Source organism: Polypterus senegalus, chromosome 8 (assembly GCF_016835505.1).
Source record: "Polypterus senegalus isolate Bchr_013 chromosome 8, ASM1683550v1, whole genome shotgun sequence".
NCBI classification, from domain to species: domain Eukaryota; kingdom Metazoa; phylum Chordata; class Cladistia; order Polypteriformes; family Polypteridae; genus Polypterus; species Polypterus senegalus.
In genome coordinates this window covers 113924516-113947231 of record NC_053161.1, presented here as the reverse complement: position 1 = coordinate 113947231, position 22716 = coordinate 113924516, and the positions used below count along the sequence as shown (strand labels likewise).

Genomic DNA, 22716 nt, shown 5'->3' with positions numbered 1-22716 from the left:
AGAGATGAAGTATGATGAACTTGACCTACCAAATGATCAACCAAATCAAACACTGTCACAACTTTGTTTTAATGTAATTAGCAGAATGTAAAATCAGATAATCAGATGCAGACGGTGGGGCTGTGACTCATCTTTTCATGTTGACTTTGATATCTGACCTTTTCTTCTTTTTTATTTCAGGCACTGTTCTGAACTTGAACTTTTAAATGCCTCTGCCATGCTGTGCCACTTTATCAATTTCCTTTTGTTGCTTATACCACTGTTTCTTTTTTGCACATGCTTTTGCTATTGTCTTTTAACAAAACACTGAATGTATAGGTCTGTTTAAACTGATTTGCATATTCAAATAGGTGAAATTCTGGGTGGAGTCAGGGTGGAGCTGTAGGCACGTGCATGTGTGTTAAAATTCATGTTGATCTGGATTTATAAAGGGAAACTGCATAGCAAAGTTTGTGCATTTTAATTTTTTAATACATTCGCACATTTCCAGTTTTGTCCATATGCCATGTTTTAGTGTGATTTCTTTGCCAGGTTGTTATACATGAGGCCCCTGGTTCTCCTGTTTTGCTATCCTTGACAATAACCAATGGGACCCCAGCATCTTCTTGTGATTAGTAACTACTGCCATCTTGTTACTTGGGGATTAATATACCATGGCTTCTGTAGAGGCCCTCAAGAAGACTTATTAGACAGCAGTAGATAAGCTACACATTAGGTGGCAGAGATTGTAAACTATGCCAACTTCCTTTGCGCTATTGGTAGTAGCCTATTCAAGCAAATTACCTGATACCCCCATCCCTGGCTTAAAAGCATGCGGAAATAGAGTAGAACTTCTTGGTTCAGATCAGAATTTCCTACCCAAGAATGATTAACCTGATTTTTTCCTTTGCTTTGTCATGTTGTTTGAGCAGATCAGCCTATGGCCCATTTATCTCAAACACTAAACAGTTACAATTTTAAAGACATCAAGAAATAAAGTCATTAAGAGGAGTGTTTGCTATACACCCAATATCATAAAGCCAATAGATCAATACTTGGTCATGATAATAAGAAAACGGACATCGAGAACACAGAAGAAAAATAAAAAATGTTGAAAATAATTTAGATGAGTTGGAGTCTCCTAACCTTTTTGTTGGTACAAAAGATTTCCAGGAAGTTGTTGTACCAGATGAATGACTGAATAAGTGGTGAACAAGGCTTAAAAACTTCAGAAATCTATGGTGTGTGGGATTTGAGTTTCTTGTACGTAAGACAAATTTTTAGATGATTATAGACCAGGCAGGTAGCTATTGTGGTGCTATGGCTGTGATGTTTAACATAGATATCTAATAAAAATGTAGTATAATTTATCAATACTGCACATGACACCACTCAGGGTCACATGCTCTATAATGACCATATTAATGTCCAAACAATATGCTTGATCCCATATAAAACATCCAAACATGGTAATGAACTAGTGAATTTCAAAAAATGAATTGAGGAAAGCAAAACAAATATAAAATCTTGACACTTGAACAACCAATTTATTTAAGAATTTTAGGTTTTTGACCTTGAAATGTTTATTGGCTTGCAGTTGCTGTACATCTTTAGTTGGGATGAGCATCTCAGTTCTCTGTGTTATGACTGTTTCTTTTTTTTTTTTCTTTTCTGTATTGCTATCTTAATTATCTCCACCACTCTATGATTAAAGTGCAGTGTGTTAGACTGCTGTTTTTTTAATAAAGTGATTTAAACAGCCTTTGAATCTGAGATGAAATGATCAAAACAAATACTGGAGGTTTTACATATACTAGATTTTTAATGGCTATATTTAACTCAAAGCTCATAGCAACAATAAATGACAAAAGGATCATATTAGAATATTTGGCAATTGCTAGCCTTCCAAAATAAAACCTTGATCCAAGTCATTCTGTCAAACCTTTGAAATACAGCATATGCATGTGCATGAATAATATCTTAACAGAACATCATATAGAAGTATAGCTTTAATACTCTAAGCACCAGGGAAACAGGCAGGACAAAAGATGTTAGACTGCAGAACGTGATTTTAGGGAGAAAGAATTTGGAATTTTCACATCATTAATGTCTACACAAGTGTCTCCAATGAATTCAGGTTTCTTCTGGCATCCCAAAGATGTGCTTATTATGACAATTGACAACAGTGGCTGATCTGGTGTGAGTGAGAGTTGGTATAATTGTGTTATACAATGGACTGGTGTCATCCAGGGCTGATTTCTGCCCTTTCTTTTGGAATAGTTTCTAGTTTCCTCCAAGCCTGTGTTGGAAAAAAAAAGATAGGAACATAGTCATGAGGAAGGGGTTATACTCTGGCTAAAACAGTAATCAGAAGTGCTGGAAGGAAGTCAGAATATAAGACCAGCAATCGTTGGCAAAACTATCCAAAATACTAGCCAATATATCAGAATCAAGAAAGGTAAGCAAAGGTCAAAAAAAAAAATCTTAAATCACAAAACATGGGAACATTAGATATAAAATGGTGTCTTTTATTTCCAGCGTTTCTCTCTCTTCAGGTGACTGCAGCATAATTAACATTGCATAGCAAAAAACATTCAGAGGAGGGGTGTGGGAAAAATGCAGGCAAAGGAAGGGGCTGGGGTGTGACCCGAAACAGCTATCGACACTGACTGGGGATGTTTGATTCTGCAAGCGAGCTCTTCATATGGACCTTAGTTTTAAGATGTGTTTTGACTCTGGTGTGTTGTTTTATCTTAAATCTTCTTCTTCACGTGTGTAAATGCCATGAGTTTAGATTTGGAGTTCAGGCTTATGACCACCAGATTTGTTTATGAACTTTGATGCTGTCTAACCACTGCCACTTCAGAGAAATTTTTTCTAGGGGAACAAAAATTAAGTTTTGGTTTGCTGGACTGTGGCACAATTTTCTTTTTGATAGTCTTCCTGTATAGAGTATTGAAATGTTACCCCTGCTTTTTGAAAGTCTTTTTGATGTTTTCTGTCAATGTGTTTTAGGTGTACTTCTAGGGTCCTCCTTTGATCAGTCAATCCTGCATTTTTCATTTGTACTTGTAACATATATGGGGTTATTTCTTAGTGATGATTTGTTTATCTGTTTGATACTGTGTTGTGGTTTTATTTCCTCAGTAAATCACCTATTCATGGCACATACACTTAATGGGAATATATGATTAGTTGATGTATATTTTGATTCATTGAAATGCACTTTCCTTGTGATGTTTCCCAGACTTAAGCACTTTCTTGTGACATCATGTTGAATGTAAATCAGAACAATGCAAATGAATAAAGTTGCTCGCCATTTTGGTTAGGAGATCATTCATCAAAAGCTATGCACATTTGTTTTTTTTTTTTGTAAAAGGGTCGGTATACATATTGAAACATAGGCTGAGTGATATCGTAATAAAAACATGTTTTTGATAACTTCCATTTATATGAGAGCAGCACAGTAAAGTTGTTGATTAGTACTGCTGCCTCACAGCTTCAAGAGCCCAGTTACTGTCGATGTGGATGCTGAAGCAGTCTCTTGATGTTTGTATGCATTTCCTTTGAGTTCTGTGGAGTTCTCACAAGGTTGTCTAGTATAAGGTAATTGGTTGCTCTAAAACGGTGTCTAAATGGTCTGAACGTGTGCACAGGCCTGTCTCACCCAGCATTGTTTCCAGCTCCCTGCTGCTGAGCTTCTAGCAACTTGTGACACTGAATTGGAAAGAATCAAGCTCAGAAATTTGATCGAAGGATGGAAATTAATTGAAGTAAAAACAAACCCTTCTGTTCTGTAAATTGAAAAAGATTACGATACTGGTTCATTATTCTGTGAATTTGCTTCCCATATTTGATTATTGTTCCAGGGTGTACTTGGAAATTCATCTGGCAGTATTTCAAGTTTCTCCATATGCATTAAGCAAATTTTATAGTTGGCTGCAATAAGGTCTCTTTTCTTCACAAAAATTAAAAGGAAAAGGAAGGCAAAGTAATGAATGAGTCAAAGATTTATGAAGTAGCTGGTACAGTTATAGCTATTTAAAAATGACTTCAAAGAGCAACATATGAAGGCTATGGTAATACATGGCTGCTAAAGATGGAAGAATCTCACTGTAGTTTCAAATTGAGAAAGTTTAATTTTTTCAGGTTTTATGGACTACATTAAATTTCTCTGCTTTTGAATATGTTAGTGTCCATAGATTTATAGATAGATAGATAAAAGCAATTGAGTAATTGATGTAGGGATATTTAAACAGTTATTTGGAACTGTCACACCTTCTGGACAATTACATTTTTTTTAATAGCAACAAAGCCTGGTTACAACTCTATAAACAGCTCCATTTAATGGCAGACTGAAACGATTATTATCTAAATACACAAAAATAAAAATCTGAATTTGAAAATACACAGTATATTTATATTGAAGTGAAAGGAAAAGCAAAACCTGTTCTTGCCATCAAGCCAAGCCTAATTTCATCCATCCATCCATCCAGTTATATCCTAACTACAGGGTCACGGGGGTCTGCTGGAGCCAATCCCAGCCAATACAGGGAGCAGGTAGGAACAAAACCTGGGCACGGCACCAGCCCACCGCAGGGGACCCACACACACACACACACACACACACACACCAAGCACACACTAGGGTCAATTTAGGATCGCCAATGCACCTCACCTGCATGTCTTTGGACTGTGGGAGGAAACCCACGCAGACACGGGGAGAACATGCAAACTCCATGCAGGGAGGACCCAGGAAGTGAACCCAGGTCTCCTTACTGCAAGGCAGCAGCGCTAGAAGTATTGTACTATCCATTTTCTGGGATTTCCTAGGTTGGCTGTTGTTTCCCAATTTTGGTGAATGTCAGGGCAGAAGTTTTTTTAATGGCCAAATGCTGTAGCTGGCACCAAGTTGTTTACAATACACAAGAGGAAAAGTGACCTTATTTTAGGAACAGGGCACAGGCATATAATTACTCACATAGCAAGAATGTTTTCTAACAGAAAAGACTGGCTTTGTCGGGGTCTCAAAATGAGGAGGGGTTTGAACCAACAACTTCTTTTGATTACATTCCTGGTCTTATGGAATTACTGTAATTGTAATGTCCACTTATATGATAGTCACCTTTGATAATCAGATCTAGATGAAAAGAAATGAGACACAGGAGCACCCTTGCACTTTCATGTTCAACGAACCAAGATGGGCATATGTCACTCCTCTTTTCAGATCACTGCATTAGCTCCCTGTAGTGACATTTACTCATAATTAATCACTTTTATATAGCACTTTTCAATCCTACTTAAAACAGTTTACATAGACTGTGGGGAACCACCTCAACCGCCACCAATTTGTAGCACCTTTCTTGAGGCAGTAAGCTCACCACACATTACCTATTGGGTGGTGAAGTGGTGAAAGAGAAAGTTAGAGACAGGGGGTGTTTAGAAGACCACAATGACAAGGCCATGGTATGCTATTTAGCCAGGACTTCAGGAAATACCCTACACTTTCTGAAAGGTTCCCAGGAAACTTTTATGACCACCAAAATTCAGGACCTTGATTTCACTAAGTTCAAATCCTTGAAGTTTGCCTTCACAGTAGTCAATATCTATCTATACTGCATGTGTATTATAGCACCTATATATTATGAGGTCCTATACTCTTTCTCAACCCATCAGATCTGCTGATAAATGGCATCTGGTGATATCACTTCTGCATGGTATCAAATCTCAATCCAGACTCTTATCATGTATAGTTCATAGCTGGTAGAATGAGCAGCCCACCTCCATTCAAGTGTGTTTAAGGAGCATTTGAAGACTCATGTTTGGTGAATTACTGTGTAACTGTTATTAGTGGTTAGGCTTTTGTAATGAAAGAATTATAACTAGCTTGCATTATTTATTTCTTTTTTTTCTTCTTGTGGTGGTCGATTTGTAACCTTATCCTGCAATATTTGTTCCCAAGCAGTCTCTTAGACTGATGTTTATTCAATTTGGTTGACCTCTTTTTGTAAGTTGCTTTGGATAAATGTATCTGCTAAGCAAATAAATGTAAATGTAACAGTCCACAGGAAATATCTGCCAGCTGCCAAGAGGATTTCTCAGACGGGTTACAAATAGATTTTCTTATCTGCTTTCTTCAAGCATATCTTGGATTTTCTTTCTTGTTAGTCTTAAATCAGACAAACATGTAATACTTAAAACACAAATAACACTTAAAAGTACATTTTTTGCTTGTTTTTTTCCCAATTGGAAGAGCAGATTTATGGGGTAATATTAAATATGATCAGCTGTTTTCCTTATTCTTGTGAATTACAAATTTTTACTTTTCTTTTAAAAGCATGAAATTTAGAAGAATGTACATTTCTCCCGAACCATTAAGCATTAGCTACTTATTTGCAGCAACATTTTACCCAAAATGGATTTTTAGGGCTAAAAACTTACAACACACTCCAAGAAAGTAACAGACTAAACTGGCTCTTTGGTTACTTGAAATGGCCACTTGCATTTCGTGTGTGTGTGTGTGTGTGAGTGAGAGAGAGTATAGTTGTTGATAAATTTCAATGAGGCAGTCCTGACACAAATGCTTCCAGACCTCCTCCTCTCGTTCTTCCTCTCCCACTTCATGTGACGTAACATGGTGGACTCCTGTCGGCAGAGCTCATTTATTCAGAGAGGGCCTGATTCCTGCCCCCGGTCAACAGCCAGTACTATTGTGTTAGAAAAAAGTCAGAAGGGCTTTTCCCCTCCATACAAATTTAGATGCTTGCCTTTATTATGACTTTTCTTTGTTCCTATGTGTCTTTCAAGAAGTGTCTTTCAATACATTTAAAGGGATATTTTCAATTAATACAATGACATAAATAGAAATAAGCTGACTTTACTTTAGTTAGATAAAAAGTAATGACTTCAGTGGTGGAATAAAGCACACACTCATACACTCTACTGTTTAGATTTCTATTTTCACCTTTGTTTGAAATTTCTGTGGGGCATTAACTTCCTTTCATTATTTATTTTATTAGAAATATGTATATTACCAATGTGAATTATTACAGTTAAGTGATTTACGAGGATACCTCCGTCCTTTCTTGCATCATCAGTTTCAAACTAGTCACTGAAGTTAGGGTGGGCACTTGGCATAGGTAATCTCTGTTTGATGTAGTAAGTAATTGAGGGAGCGCCACAGCCATTTTGGTAGTAAAACAGTGAGATGTTACAAAAATACTCTCAACTGGCTGCCGCAGCTAAACTTACACATCACTTCTAGAAGACTCCCTAGGATATACTCTCTTATAGAGTAGACTCTTAGAAAAATATGGTTGGCAGAGTTGAAGTAGAGTTTTGTTAATCATTTCAGAGCCAGAGTTCATCCACTTATCCATGCATTTATTTCAAGAACACACTTATTTCTTTTACATGGACACAGGGAGCCTGAGGCATAGCCCACAAGCATGAAGTTCAAGGCAGGAGCTAATTCCAATATGGCATACCAGTACATTCCAGGACATGCTTACTGACACATCCACAATGGACTAGTTTCAGTAATCAGCTAATCAACAAGCAATGGAGTATTCATAACAAATGCCCAAATATGAATGTCCTCTTAATTTTATATTATATTGTTGTATTTTTGACTTTGTTCAGAGACACCAAGTAATGTAGCATGTGTGTCGTTTGATCTAAATTGGAATATCTGGGTCAAAACCTTCTTCAGACGGAGGGAAAATGTGCAAAGTACACACAAACACTTACTGGACTGGGATGTAAAATCAGCCTTCTGAAGGTGTAAGGCAACTTCAGAACCAGTTTAACTCCATGTTGTCCAAAAGAGCCTTACAAACTGACTTTGAAAGCCATTCTACAGTTGCAAACCTTAAGTCCCAGTGCTGTAGAATCATACATATGACTTTTAAAAAGAGAATAAGACCATGCAAATGGAGCTCCTTTTTAGTGAGCTTGTTTCAAGAACAGCAGTTACTATCACTTGAACCAAAAAGAGAGCAACACAAAGCTTTATATCCTCAAGGCAGAATAACTTGCAGCAGGGCTTGACCACTGTACAAAATGAACTCCACTTCATTCAAGAGAGAGATTGGGAGGTTAGGAGCACACACTGATACCGTGCATTGCCGCACCCACCACAAACCAACTCAGAATCCAGATTAGGACCTGAGTGCAGCCATGCAATGGGTGATACCTCAGCACCACACTTGTTCAGATGGAGTAGAACAGTGTGAGGTTTTTTTATGGTGGCTGGAGTGCCACCAACATTCAAGGTGTGACCAAAATTCATTGGCTTAGCGTTAGTGAGAGCAGATGGCCACAGAGATTAATTCTTGTAGAGAGAGTGTATTGTATGCGAGGGAAGTAATCTAGTTACAAAATGAGAACTTGCAGTTAAAAAACAAATAGTTTGATTTGCGGACCATATCATGCTTGCTGGATGTTGTTGTCTACATTACAAGACTAGGAATCTCAATCAATGACAGATCATATCACCCCCATATGTCTGCTCAGTATCTTGGCCTCATCACAGCTTGACAGCTGTTATTGTGCTGCCTAACAACACTGGTGGTGATAGGCAGACAGACCCTTATTTGTCCCCATGGGGCTCAGTAATGATGTTTCCAGGTATGATGAGCTCAGCCAGAGTATTTATTTATCCTTGTTTCCATCTTGTAGTAGTACAACAAACACAAGATATCGTTCTGTTTTCATGGTCCAAAACACTAACTTTCCTTGTTTCCTTAACACCACATTGTTTGCAGTATACTTCCAGTTTAGAAGTCAATGTTTTTTCACACTTGCTACCATAAGCGCCTATTCTTTTGATTGATTTTTTTGATGACTTATTTCAGAGTGGTATGAGTGAGTCACAGGGAACGCAGCACTACATGCATTGTGGTCATGGGCAGGCATTGCCCATGTTCATGAGTATCTAACCTTATTCAACAGAAACCTGTGAGTGAAAACTGCTGAAAAAGTCCTGAAGTTGGACATTGGAGTTAGGTAGCTGCTCTCCTCTATGCAGGCCTAGAGTTATGTTTGCATCCTGTTGGATCAACAATATCAGCAGTGCGATCACAATGGTAATGTGAGCCATCTTCACATATGGGCACAATGGTGTCCCAGGAACATAGGGGCCAACAATGTTTTTGATTCCTATGTAAGTTTCTGTTTTGCTGCCAAAACAGGTGTCTCAACGCTGTCTGGGGCCTGCTGTTAAAATGGCCCTGGATGAGCCAGTTACAACATCAGCACTGTCTGTCACTTGTAGAAAAGGAATTTATGTTTAGGTACATTGTTTCGAAGAGGTGTTTTTCACTCTCCTGATGGTAGGACCTGAGCTGGCATGCCAGGGGTGGCGGCAATAACGGATAATGCCCACAATGTGAAATTAACTCCAACACACCAGCAAGGATACAGTCAAAAACTTAATGCCAGATTGGAGAGTTGTGTGTTTTTTTTGTTTTTTTTTTAAATAACAAATCATCCATATTGAAAGCAGCACATTTGCTTTTTGGTGACTTATATTTCATTTAGCTAACTTTTTTTGTCACAATAGTTTCCTGTTTACAGGAAAATTCCTTCAAAATGAGAAAAACAATTTTTATTAAATGTTTTGTATATTCCTTATAGATAAGAATGTGGTAAACACCTAATGGAAGATTGTGTTGGTTTACTTATCTTTAATTGTTTATGGATTGCTGCACAAAGCTGTATCTGCAAGACCATTTTAGAAGTTTCTTCTGCCTTTGTTTAATTTTTATTACCACGTACAGAACAAAAAACAGTCATTGTGCACATACGTTTGCACTAAAATGTAAAGTGAATCACACATCTCTATTTAGTTAATGTTTACTGCCTCCTTTTCTAGGTTACACTGACTGTACAATATTGGTGTATATGATGATTCCACCATGCAGACAATTAACATGGCAATGTATTATTTTCACAGATGAAGAAAAAGAAAACAATAGGGCTTCCAAGCCACATTCAACACCAGCTACATTGCAATGGTAGGTATAAATCTGTTGGCATGATTTTGTGTATAGATTTAAAAACAAATCATCTTTTCTTTATAAATGTATAAACAAAATCAAAATTGTCTAATGAAGTGTTACAAATTTCAACTGCATTACATTAAAATGCTGCAAGCAATTTACCATGAGACTGTGGGGCATAAATAGAAACTGGACTTAAAGGTAATAAGGTAGGCTGTCTTCATAATGGTGTTATATCAGAATAAGTCTTAAGAAGATAAGAAATCTGACAAATGAAAGCAGTCCATTTGGTCCATCGAGCTCATTTATTTAGCTGTTGGCTGTGCTGTCCTAATATTTCATTGAAATATTTCTGAAAACTGTAAATTTGCTTACTGCAAGTAACATTGTTGAGTTGTTATGAACTTTAAATGACGATCTGTTTTGCAAAACACTTTGTGGAAAGAATGCAATATAAGAAACACAAGAAAAGGTCAATGTGGGATCTTGACTCAATGCCAATTTCAGATGGTTTGTATTCTTACACCGTTCCATTTTCCTCAGAAGTTGAATGTCGTAGCTGGCAATGCCACCACAAACAAGTTAGTGGTGTTCCAGTAAAATATTCAGAAAAACAATATGGATGCCTCCAGGAAAACCGCTGTTGTACTTGTTTTTTCGAAATAAGTATCAGTTGATGAAAACGCTTTATGCGGTATTTTGTGTGTCCAACATTGTAGCAACATGTCCACAGAGAGAGGTTGGACAGTAATTGATTTAATGAGACAAAAATAGACAGAAGTGCTAGTAAACAGCATAATACTACCTCTTTCATTAAAGTTCACAGTTTACGTCACCATTTTGGATTGACCTCATAACCTGAAGTTGGACAAACTCGGACTTGACAGTCTGGGTCAAGTTTTTGGGTAGGAAATCTGACTTGTGGGGACATTTCATTTCAAAATTCTGACTAAGAACTTGGAAATTCCAACTTCCCTAGGTTGGCAAAGGCTTCTGTTTCACATCTTCAGGGTCCACTTGCCATTTGTCTGTGTGGCGAATGCACAGTCTCTCTCTGCTCATCTGAGACTTCACTTGGGTATGCTGTTTTTCTCCCACACCCCAGTGATGAGCTGAGAGCTTAAGTTGTTTGGGTATGAACAAGTATGTGTCTCTCCCATCTAGTGTTGGCGCAGTTTCTACTCTCAGACTCACTGCAACCCTGTAATGGAAACAGTGGACTTGGGAAATGGATAGAAGAAGTATGACCCCTATGGAAACTTGATATGATAAACATTACTAGCAAAACATGCATAGTGAGAACATTGTCAGTCAGTCATTGTCCAACCTGCTATATCCTAACACAGGGTCACGGGGGTCTGCTGGAGCCAATCCCAACCAGCACAGGGCACAAGGCAGGAACAAATCCCGGGCAGGACGCCAGCCCACCGCAGGAGAACATTGTTAGAATTAAAAAAATATTTAGTTTTATAATACTGGTTTATTTTACCTTTTTATGTTTTAGAATGTATTAAGATATCAAAAATCCATCCATTTACTATACCAGCTTAATAAAATTCTCAGATGAAGGGTCAAACCCAACACATAAACCCACCTACTGCATTGTGCACACATATTCAGTGTTTAGCCACCAATTAACTTAACATGCATATCTTTGAGACGTGAGAAGAAAGTGGAGCACAGAGAGACTATGCAAGAGGCTGCCACTTGAAGACCAGTGATACTGCTGTGAGGCGATGTCACTAACTACTGTGCGACTATAATATTGTGAAACCTGCTTAACTCAATTCAGGAGTGTGGGGGTGCAGCCCTGGGAGCGAGAAAGAGCCAACCTTGGCACCAGTCAGTTACAGGGTGTACTCATACACATAGCTACCCACAGTTTGAAATTACAAGTTAACCTATACAGCTTTGGTTTATGTCTGTGCATATATTATTATTATTATTATTATTATTATTATTATTATTATTATTATTATTATTATTATTATTATCTTGCCTGGTTTGGCTAATGATTAATGCTGTTACTGGGTTTTCTGCAGGTTCTCTCATATTGCAAAGATGTGCATTTTGACTGGTCATTCTAACCACTACACAAGAATGCCACCTTTAGAGAGACAGATAACTAAATAGATCAAATAGATCTCTCTGTAAATGTTTATTTTATTATTTAATTTTAAGACTCCTAATGTTTAAATTATTAAGTACAAAGTCATGTAGATTAAATAAGGAGTGGATTAAATAAACACAAAATAACTGGCAGCAGTGGAGTAGCAACTCTAATTTGCAGAGATCAGTACTGCATTAGGAGTGTTTGAATGAATGAAAGATGTTATTATGCTCAAATGATTAAACTGCTTCACTGAACTGCACGCTTGTTACAACTAACTGTTATTGCTATACTGCCTGCTAATCCTGAGTTTCCAGCAAATTTAAGAAATGCTCACTTGAGTCGTCCTTTAACTGCTTTTACCATACACTAGTCTTTTAACATTTCCTGACCATTACCAAAGTCATGTGAAATACAAAGGAACCTTGTAAATTTTTTTTTGGCGAAAGAATTTTTTTTACTGCAGCGGTTCCTTTGGAATGCCACAGAAGCAATGAGCAACAACAGGATATCATTCTCATTTCAGATTATCAGTACGGCAATGTGCAATAAAACTGCCCCATTTTTGCCTCCACAACAAAAGAGTCATTCCCTTTAGAAAGACCAGCTGTTTGAGCCGGCATCAAAGCGGAGAAAGTTCAGAATCTGCTTTTGTGATGCAGTTAAAAGTAATTGAGCAGAGATGCAATGGGCTGTCATTGGGCACTGATTGATTCCAGGTAACATCGAATAGAACTCAGTAGAGGGTCAAACCGAGAAAAATGTCATTATGCTTAATCTAGAGCGGCTCTTTGGCCATACAAAATTACATATGGAGTGTTTTGTAGGAGACAGCTGTGAGAAGAAGAAGAGGTGCCATGAAGCCATAAAAACACAACTTTGGAAAAGCTTCAGAAGTCATGAACTTCTTTTTGCATGTGTGCGCTGTGTGTTTTGTCACATGGATTATGTACAGGGAAACGACCTGCTGTGAGTTTAGAATTCCAAAGAGTGAACTGATTCGGAAAGGTTACATTAAAATAAAAGATCCACCTGAATTGTTTGACCTTAGAATAAGCCAAATACCTATTTAATCTCACAACAAACGAGCCTCTCATTCTGTAGCTTACTTGATATCATTGGGGTTTCTGCCTTTTTCAAAATAGCTCATACATATTTAAATTATTGAAGGCGTTGTAAACATTATATTTGTTACACTACATTCAACATTTGCAAATATGGACTATTAACTAAGTATGTAAATACTGATTAAGTAATGATGTCTTATAAGTCTGATTAAATAAACCACATTTTCAAAATAGACCCCACTTGCAGAAATTTCATACATGACTATATTAAAATATTTTTGTATTTGTGCTTTTCTGAAATATATCTATCCATTTGCTGGTCCTTCTTCTTCTGCAAATTTAGGTAAAAAGTGGGAACACCAGGATTTCACCAGGCACACACACCACTGCTCACTCACAGTGGCATATGAAAGTTAAATAAAATACCCATCACTGGAATGTGTGAAAAAAACCTAAAGAGAATGACCAGGTGGAGATTTGAACCTGGCACCGAACAGTGTGCCACTAGGCCATTGCTTTATGGAATAGCACATTTTATTGTTTTATAACTTAAAATGGTTTTGCATCGGAGTGTTGCATCAGACTGTAAAACAAGCAGCTTTGTTACAGTTGGCTGCAGGTTCTTCTGTTTGCAGTTGCTCTGTTGTACTCTCTCACTGTTCCTGGACTTTCTTTCCACAACCCAAAGACTTACATTGATTTTTAACTTTTAAAAAGCTCAGTATAGATTTATGCCACACAATAGACTGGTATCTCATAATGTAAAATAAACTATGCATTTTCCTGGGATAGTTTCCTGCAACCATGTACAGTACCAGATGATAACCAGTTATATAATAGGGCTGGGAATTGTCAGGGACACCATGATACAATATTATCCTGATGCGTGGGTAACTGTATGATAACACTGCAGTGTTTTGGGGTTTAAAGTATCAATCATTGTGATTCAGTTCTGCAATATATTATAACATATTTTACCCTTTTTAATTGGCTGACTGTGGTGGGTTGGCACCCTGCTCAGGACTGGTTCCTGCCTTGTGCCCTGTGTTGGCTGGGATTGGCTCCAGCAGACCCCCGTGACCCTGTGTTCGGATTCAGTGGGTTAGAAAATGGATGGATGGATAATTGGCTGAATCAAAGCTGATGACATTGAGAAAATGTGTCCATTTATTACACCTAATTAAAATAAAAAGTTGACTCCATTCATTTCACTTAGTGTTTCAATTGTGCAAATGGGCTGCAATTATCTCTTAAAATATCCACTTGGGACAATAAACATAAACTTGAACTAACAGTTAAGAACACTCATTCATTGCACATAACAGACACATCGATACCTCATTTAAATTTAGCTCTAAGTGAATCCTTATAAGATGACCCCTTATATTCATAGCAGGGCTCTTAACCAAAAATTCAAGTTTGAAATCTGACATAGTTTTGTAAAATTCTATTCTCATGAGATTGCATTTTTAAGCCTCCCCAAATGTATTTTACTAGGGGATACAAGCAGACTATTAATGTACTATATCCGCAAGCATAAAACTTTCATGCAGAAGCACATTTAAACACTTTTCATTACTGAAATACTAATACAAACAGTTTGATGTTAAGTAACTATAGGGAAACCAACCCAAGATGCTTCACATTCCCTTACTTTTTCGTAAGGATATTAACATCTATCAGAGCTTGCAAATACTGCAATCAAATCTGAAAAGTGACTTCAATTGAGGTTTATGGCTTCTCCTTTCTCTCTGTGATTACATACGTGTATAAGATCTCCAGATAGCTGAAGTTTTTCCTTATATTATGCTGGAGTACCTGATTAAAATATGTCAATGGTTGCAAACTGCATTATTCATATTTAACCATTTCTTCACTGTAACACTGTGAAAACAAAAATGAATCCCAACATTCAACTTAAATGCGGACAGAGCATTTGGAATTGGAATCCTAACATTTCAGGTGCAGCATCTGTGGGAATGCAGCACCAATGCATTTTAAAGTAAAAAGTCTGTAGTGATGGTATATTACAATGCAATTAAAAATATTCCAATATTATACTGTATTGATGTTCTTCCCTACCTTAATCAGATAATGTAGTTAATGGCCTGCTTTTTTCAAAATATTTAATTTGTAATGTATAAGAGTGGCAGATGAGCCTGTCGGTGGTGGTGTCAAAGCATAGTGCTTGATTTGTCACTTCATTTTCAGGCTACAGTGCCTGCTGTGTGAAGTATGCATATTCGAGTGTGCTTCACACGTGTTTCTTCCAAGGGTTGCAGCTTCTTCTCACAGTCCAAGGACGTCTTCTCAGGGTGATGGCTAACAAACATATCATTCTGATTGTAAGGTGGATCTGTCATCTGAGTTAGTTCTAGTATCCATCCAAACATGGATGGATGGAAATGTTGTTTGTGATGAGTCCAGCCTAATTAACATAGATGGAAATAAAGTAGACTACTGATTGCACCACATTATTCACACTAAAAACAGGACATGTCACATATTGTATATATTGCAAGTAATGGCTATCCATGCTTTTTCTGATACTGTTTTGTTAATGTCTGGGTCATTATTGGCTTATCCCCATAACACTGGGCTCAGTGCTGTCCATTGCTGAGATCTCTTAAGCTCACACCCACACAGTCACCATTAAATATAATTAGCACATTTTTGGGATGCGAGCAGAATCTAGATTTCATGGAGAAAATCCATTTGAGTATTGGAGGTTTATGCAAATTTCATACAGACAATAACTGTGTCTGACATTCAACTCGGGTCCCATGAGCTATGAGGCAACAGCACTAACCACCGTGCCTCCATGCCACTTATGAATGAAATGTTATCCAACAAGCAGAGAAGTACAAAAACATTACATTCCTGCTTTATCCCTGATACAACTACAAGTCTTCTGCTCTCCACAACCCAAAATTAGGATAAGTAGGTATGTTAAATGGATAGATGGATAGAGAAATATCATAAAGCAAAATGCTGGTGAACAATCTGGTTCAGTTAACTAGTTTAGTCACTTTGTCCCCAGTAAAGTGTGTGTGATTATCTGCTTGCTTAAACTGCTTCATTGTGTACAGCTCGTTGGTATTTATTCTCCTAGCACTCTGGAGATGTGTGCCTGGAGTGCAAAGCTACAAATGTAAGTCATGGCATCTCACATTCACAAACTGAATGAAGTGGGTGCTAGAAAGTGGTTAGAAGTGTTCCCTTGGAAACTAGTGACCCACTCCATCTAGTCAACCTGCAAGTGTTTCAGATAAAAGGTAAGAGTCACCACAACTGGCAGCACAAGTCATCTGAGGCAATCAGAAGGCATGAGAAGTTGTTTAGACAAGGCTTTAATTTGTACTCGTGGTTGGTTTGGAGGTTTCTCGCCCCAGTGTTGCAACATTTTTTGGTGCACATCCATGCCAGTGTGCTGTAAATCTGACAGAGTGAAAAACAGTAATGTAGATTAAGACAACTCTTGCACATTTCTAAAGCAAAGTCTGCCAGTACGTAATGGGCTGGCATTTTCTATAAAGCTTTCAGCAAAAATCCAACAGGCATCAGAGTTGAGTGCATTTCAAGTGCATGTTACAGTTTGAGAAAAGGGGATTACGAGGTATTTCTAGTGCCATTACAGTTAATCTCTTTTATAGGCTTGAAGAAAATTATGAGATTGCAGAGGGGGTATGCATTCCACGAAGTGCGTTGTACATGCATTACCTGGACTTTTGTGAGAAGAATGACACGCAGCCAGTCAACGCGGCAAGCTTTGGCAAGGTAAGGTGGAACCCGCCTGTGCATTTTTACATCCATAACACCGCCGTTGCTTGTTTTAGACACATCTTGCTAGCCATCGACTTTCCAGAACAGGATGCTCTCGAGAGCAACAGAGTTTGAAGACATGAGAGAAGCCAGAGAGAAAGTGCTCTTCTCATTTTTTTTTGGTTTATCTATAATTATTATTATTACAGGCTCATCTATAATTGGTTATGAAGAGTAAATTAGGTCTTAGAGGTTTTGTGTATTAAACACATCACCTGATGCTATGGGTTGTTTTATATTGAGTCACAGAAAATATTTTAAATAATTATGATCAAAAGACTGAAATAATGTAAAAAACCGACGTAGACTAGAGAACACATATTTTTACTAATCCACAGAGTAGACTGTGTGAATGGTAATAATAAATTGTCAATAAATTGTAAAATTAACATCAAGATTTGTCTCTCTTCATTAAGGGAGTATTAGAAAAGCATTTTAAGACCAAATGCCCTTCTTGACACAAACCTACTTTATTTGCCTTTTATGACATGCAAAAGGGCACACAGTTATTACTATTAACAATAAAAACAACAAGGTATATGTCTATAGTGCTTTTTCAAACAGAACTGTAGCTCAAAGTGCTTTACAGAAAGTAAAATTACAAAACAAATAAAACCAAAAATAGACGAATCTATAACTCTGGTCAATGTACATTAAATCACAGTTGGATTCAGGCTGTTTGGTTACATCATCAAAAACCATCATCCAATTTTATAATATTTGCAATGGTCAGACGGCCAGGAAAGAGATAAAGACAAACAGCCTGCGCATGTGTGGAGTTTGGATGCTCTTTCTTTATCCTGGTAGCTTTTCATGTAGGTGCATCATGTTTTCTTCTACAACCTAAAGATATTATTTGAAATGCTGAATAGTGATCCCCAAACTGGCCCTGTATTAGTGAGTGTGGGTGTTTGTGCCAGTCTGCTATGTACCTGACTGGTGTGTTGTCCAGACTCCTGTGTTATACTTGATGATGACGGAATAGCTAGTAAGCTCTACTAATCCTAAACTAGATAAGCGGGTTACAAAATTGATGGACAATGAAGATTACATGATTACATTAATGGTGCTATAGAAAATGAAGGCTGATTCATTGATCCTATAGATTGTCACCTGATGTGTCACTGTACACTTTGAAGGACTGAAGAGTCATTTTCCAGAACTGGAAAAAAAAAACAAACAACAAAAACTGTGCGCAAGTATCCTAAAGAGATCTGATGGTGTCTTCAGAAAAACAGGACCCTTTTCTGATCTGCAGATGGAAAGCTAACATTAGCATTAAAGTTACCAGGGGAGTTTATAATGCCAAGGTTGCACTGTTAATTGCTGTACTAAAAGCACCAGAATGTCAAATTGCACTTTACACGTATTCTTTTCTACTGAATGCTCCGTTGGCAGATCAGTAACATGTGTTTGGGGTCCTCTGCCTTCCAGCTACATAGTTCAGTGCTTGAATCCCTGACTCAGTTGCTTTGGGTGTCGACTTTGCACTTTCTCATAGCATCTACGTGGGGTTTCCTCCTACATCCCAAGACGTGTTTTAAGCTGACGTCTCTAAATCACACTCATATGAAAGCATGAGGGGGTGAGGGAGTGCCCTACAATGGCCTGGGTGGATCCTTTTGATTCGATAGGCTGTGACCCCAGAAGGCTAGTAATGGAAATGGCTTTTCGATGCTCTGTGTTGGTCAGCACATTTTATGGTTTCAGTTTCCCTTTATATCTATTAGATTTCATTTTTTTCTATTTGCCTCTTTATTTATTTATTTTTGATTTGATGATTCTGGCATGTGGTCTTTTTAGTTGAGAAGGTCTGCACTTGGTTATTGTAGCTTTTTTTGCAGAAGTATTTTTTTTTTAAATCTCTGTTGTCTTTCTTGTGATCACAATGTGTAAAAAAGTGTCAAGTGTGACTTCTTAATACTTGCGTACAAGTGGTTAATATCTCTGAATCCTTTCTATTTGAATCCTGTCACTAAAGAAAATGACTAAGTTATTGACTTTTATAGCTGCTTTTTCAGCACCTCTAAATGGATGACTTCATGTTAACTCTTCATCTTTCTTTGTTTTAAATGGATATAAGAGGGCATATCTGATCTGGTGGACTGTATGTCTTATTGATTTGTAACCTACTTAGATTATTATACTGCTGTCCTTAAAATGAATAAAAAAGAAATCTGTATGTCAATTAAAACATGTTGTTTTGAGAAAAGATTGAGAGATGATATATTAATCATTCAGTTTTTTGTTGTTTGTACAAATGATTTTTGAAATTACAATTTTTCTGTCATTATGATTAAAATACGACTTTAAGCCTCCAATTTTATATAAGGACGGCTGTTGTTTAACTTCAGTCTTTAACTAGTATAAAGGGCATTGTTAAAGGGTCTTGATTGTTTTGTATCAGGCGTCTAATTTCTTTTCCGTGCAGTGTACTAACTCACCATATTTTAGGACATTTCTTTTAGCTTTAATATTTTTTTCTAAAGTACAGTAATGTTGCCTGGAACAAATACACTAGCTTTCATCCTCCCATTTTCATATTTCAAATCCAGCTGGGTGTTCCAGGCAGCTTCAGCCCCTCATAGCAGAAATGAGCAAAATGCTGAAACAAGCTTTAGACTGGATACTAAGCCATTTTTTTTTTCTACATAAACTGTAATGATGGAAAGGAGCATTAAATGTTTACTCTTTCTTTTGGTAAAAAAATTAAAGCAAGTTATTGGTTATTAGGAAATGTAAAGTGTGAACGTTTTTTTTTTTTTTCCTTTTACCATACTGAGTTATGTTAAGTGTAAATTCCAATAAAACAGGCCTGAGCCACATCGGCTGCTGTTCCTTTTCCCACAGCCCCATGAAGGTCCCCCTCAGCCTCCTGTCTGAGGATATTGAAAGAGTGAGGGGCTGGGATTAATGTCTAATTAAAGGGAATTTGGAAGGCCGAGATGTTGCGGAATGTTAGATCAGTAGCTGGAACAGCATGCGGTGTCCTTTAGGAAGGCTTCATTGATTCAGTACAAAAAGTGAGGGAGCTGCCTCTCTGTCTGCTCATTTATCAAACAGCCGGACAGAAACTTCACAGCTCTCCCTTTTTTCTTCCTTAATAACAAAAGCCAGCTAAACTATTTGCTAAAGTTTTACACCAAGAATTAAGTAGGAAAGTCTGACAAAGTTGATAAACACTGTTAAACATATATGAACAATAAAGCACAAGTGAGGTTTCGTAACTCTGTGGAAAACTTTACCAACTAAATGTCTGTCACACAGCTCTAACCACAGTCAGTCTCTGTCACTTCTTTTATTGTCAAAAAGGAAACTTCTTTGTTGGTACATTCATAATAAAACAAACAAAAAAAAAAAAAAAGGTTTCTATCGTGGCCGTTTGTGTAATTGCAGTTTTTCTAAAATATACATTGAAATAATTCATGTAAAATCCTATAGAAATTCACCATTTAACCATAAAAAAATCAAGTTTGTAAGTTTATCAAGTTCATATATTAAATAATGGAGCCTACAATGAGAAAGAAGGCACCCAAAAAAAATTTTTTTTTTTGCTTTTAAAAAAATGCAAAGTTTCCTTTCAAAAATTTATATTACATGTTAATTGCACCCCTGATCTTTGTAGCATTTTACTTGCCTGCTTTACATTTTTATTCCACATTCATTTGAATGGGTTAAACATTCTTTTTTCTTTTTTTTTGTCTTTATTTGGTTGTCATTTTACAATGTAAAGTTTGGGAGTGGATTTCACTTTATTTCCAGAATAACATTCTGTTAATCTGTGCTCTCCGTCTTTAGACGAACCATCGCATCGTACAAAGCTGCAGTTCACTATGGAAGACAAAAGGACACACATACTTTAGCAAAATTATTTGAGAATCACAAAGCGTCATTTTCAAAACAAACGTTTCTCAAAGATGAGGAAAAAGAGAGCACTTCCTACAATGTATTTTGTATGTAGTTTATAACAAGCCTCTCTGTTCTCTTAAAATGGATTTTCAAAATCAGGAAATTGTAAACAGGAACTTCTAACTTTTTAGACAGATAAAATGTACGTGGAATACAGAATGTAATCTGGATGGTAACACCTTATCACTAATTTTTTGCTTTTGTTTCACATTTGGAATTCCTCCTTAAATCACTAATATCATGATTACAACATTAGCATATCAAATCACCATTATAATATTTTCAGGTTTTCAAAAATTTGTAAAGGAATAAAACTGCTGTTGTCTCTGTCAGACTGCAAGATTTTGACAGTGAAATTATGCTGGTATTTTAATACGTCACTACAAGTTTGCTTTTTATTTATGCTGTCTTTTCTCTTATATTTATTTTTTGTTGCTTAGATAATCAGACAACAGTTTCCACAGCTAACAACAAGGCGCCTTGGAACTCGTGGCCAATCCAAGTAAGTGTACATGCAGTCAATTGAGGGAATTGTTCAAGAAGATGGAAATTAAAGTAGGCATATTATCATTTCTGCACAGCAGTGTATACATTAAACAGTTAACATTCAGTATTGAAATCTAACAATATTCCTGTTTTGATTTATTCTGCACACTGATGATCCTGCATTCTATAAAATAATTACAAATATACCACAGCATTAAAGAAAGAAAAGGAACATAAAAATAAAACATAATTTTGTAACACCAACAGAGAAACATCATATACACGTTAATTGTTATTGCTATAAAATAGTGCAAAAAACAAAACAAAAATCAGGTTTGTGCCTTCAGCCATTGTTTCTTTTGTTATTCATGCAAATGTAAAGTTTATGTCATGTCTCATGGACAGTTTATAAATGGCCAAAATGCAGCCACTGATGAATTGTGTAACATTTCAGTTGATAAACGTGGCACATTTGTGTCAAAAGTGCCATTTTGTAATGTGTGCAGTTTTTACTTCTTATAATGTCCTAAAAAGAAAATAACAAGAGCAGAGCATTCATGTTAGCTTTGTTCAGTTAGCTAGTAGCTAAGGCATCTCGATGTTTTATTCAGATGCTATTTTTGTATTAACTGGTCTTCTAACGTGCTTCAGTTACATGCCTGTTTAGTTTGTGCCACTGTCACTACTTCAAGTGAAAGATACGTTGATAGTACTGATAGTAATGTTTCTGAAATGTTACCATTCTGCAATGACCCTAGAAAGCATTTAGGTGTGCTATTACAGTTAACTGCAGAAGAACAGACATGTTAAGGATCAAATTGCAGTGCTGTTTAAAATTTCTTTTTAGCTACCCAACAGATAGCCTTTATTGTTAGTATTAGTCGTAGTCTGTTAGTATTTCCTGGACAAAGTAAATTCCATCAGTCCACTCCAGATTTATTATCAGTTTCAACAGATCACTGCAGTTTTGCTGAAGTTGTATCTTTTACATTGCCAATTGTTCATCTTTACAAAATATGAAAACATTTATATGCAAGAACAAAGTATAAAGTATAAGTGTTAATAAAAAGTGCTGTAAGCTTTTTGGTTTTAATGCTGACAGGTACCATTACTATGGAATAGCAGTGAAGGAGAGCTCACAGTACTATGATGTGATGTACTCCAAGAAAGGAGCAGCCTGGGTAAATGAGACAGGAAAGAAAGAGGTCACCAAGCAGACAGTGGCATATTCACCACGATCCAAACTGGGAACGCTGCTGCCAGAGTTTCCAAATGTCAAAGATCTAAATCTGCCAGCCACTCTGCCAGAAGAGAAGGTAAACAGACTTCTAGACATTCAGCT

At 36.9% G+C, this 22716-nt stretch overlaps 1 protein-coding gene across 2 annotated transcripts in view; it reads left to right on the top strand.

Annotated features, from left to right (window-relative positions):
• Positions 1-22716, top strand: part of rfx4 (regulatory factor X, 4) — a 94002-nt gene that overhangs the window by 24224 nt on the left and 47062 nt on the right. For both annotated transcript variants that reach the window (XM_039761635.1, XM_039761633.1), the window contains exons 3-6: positions 9935-9995; positions 16811-16934; positions 21329-21390; positions 22477-22690. In XM_039761635.1, the coding sequence (XP_039617569.1) occupies positions 9935-9995; positions 16811-16934; positions 21329-21390; positions 22477-22690 (461 nt within the window). The remainder of the gene's footprint in view (positions 1-9934; positions 9996-16810; positions 16935-21328; positions 21391-22476; positions 22691-22716) is intronic.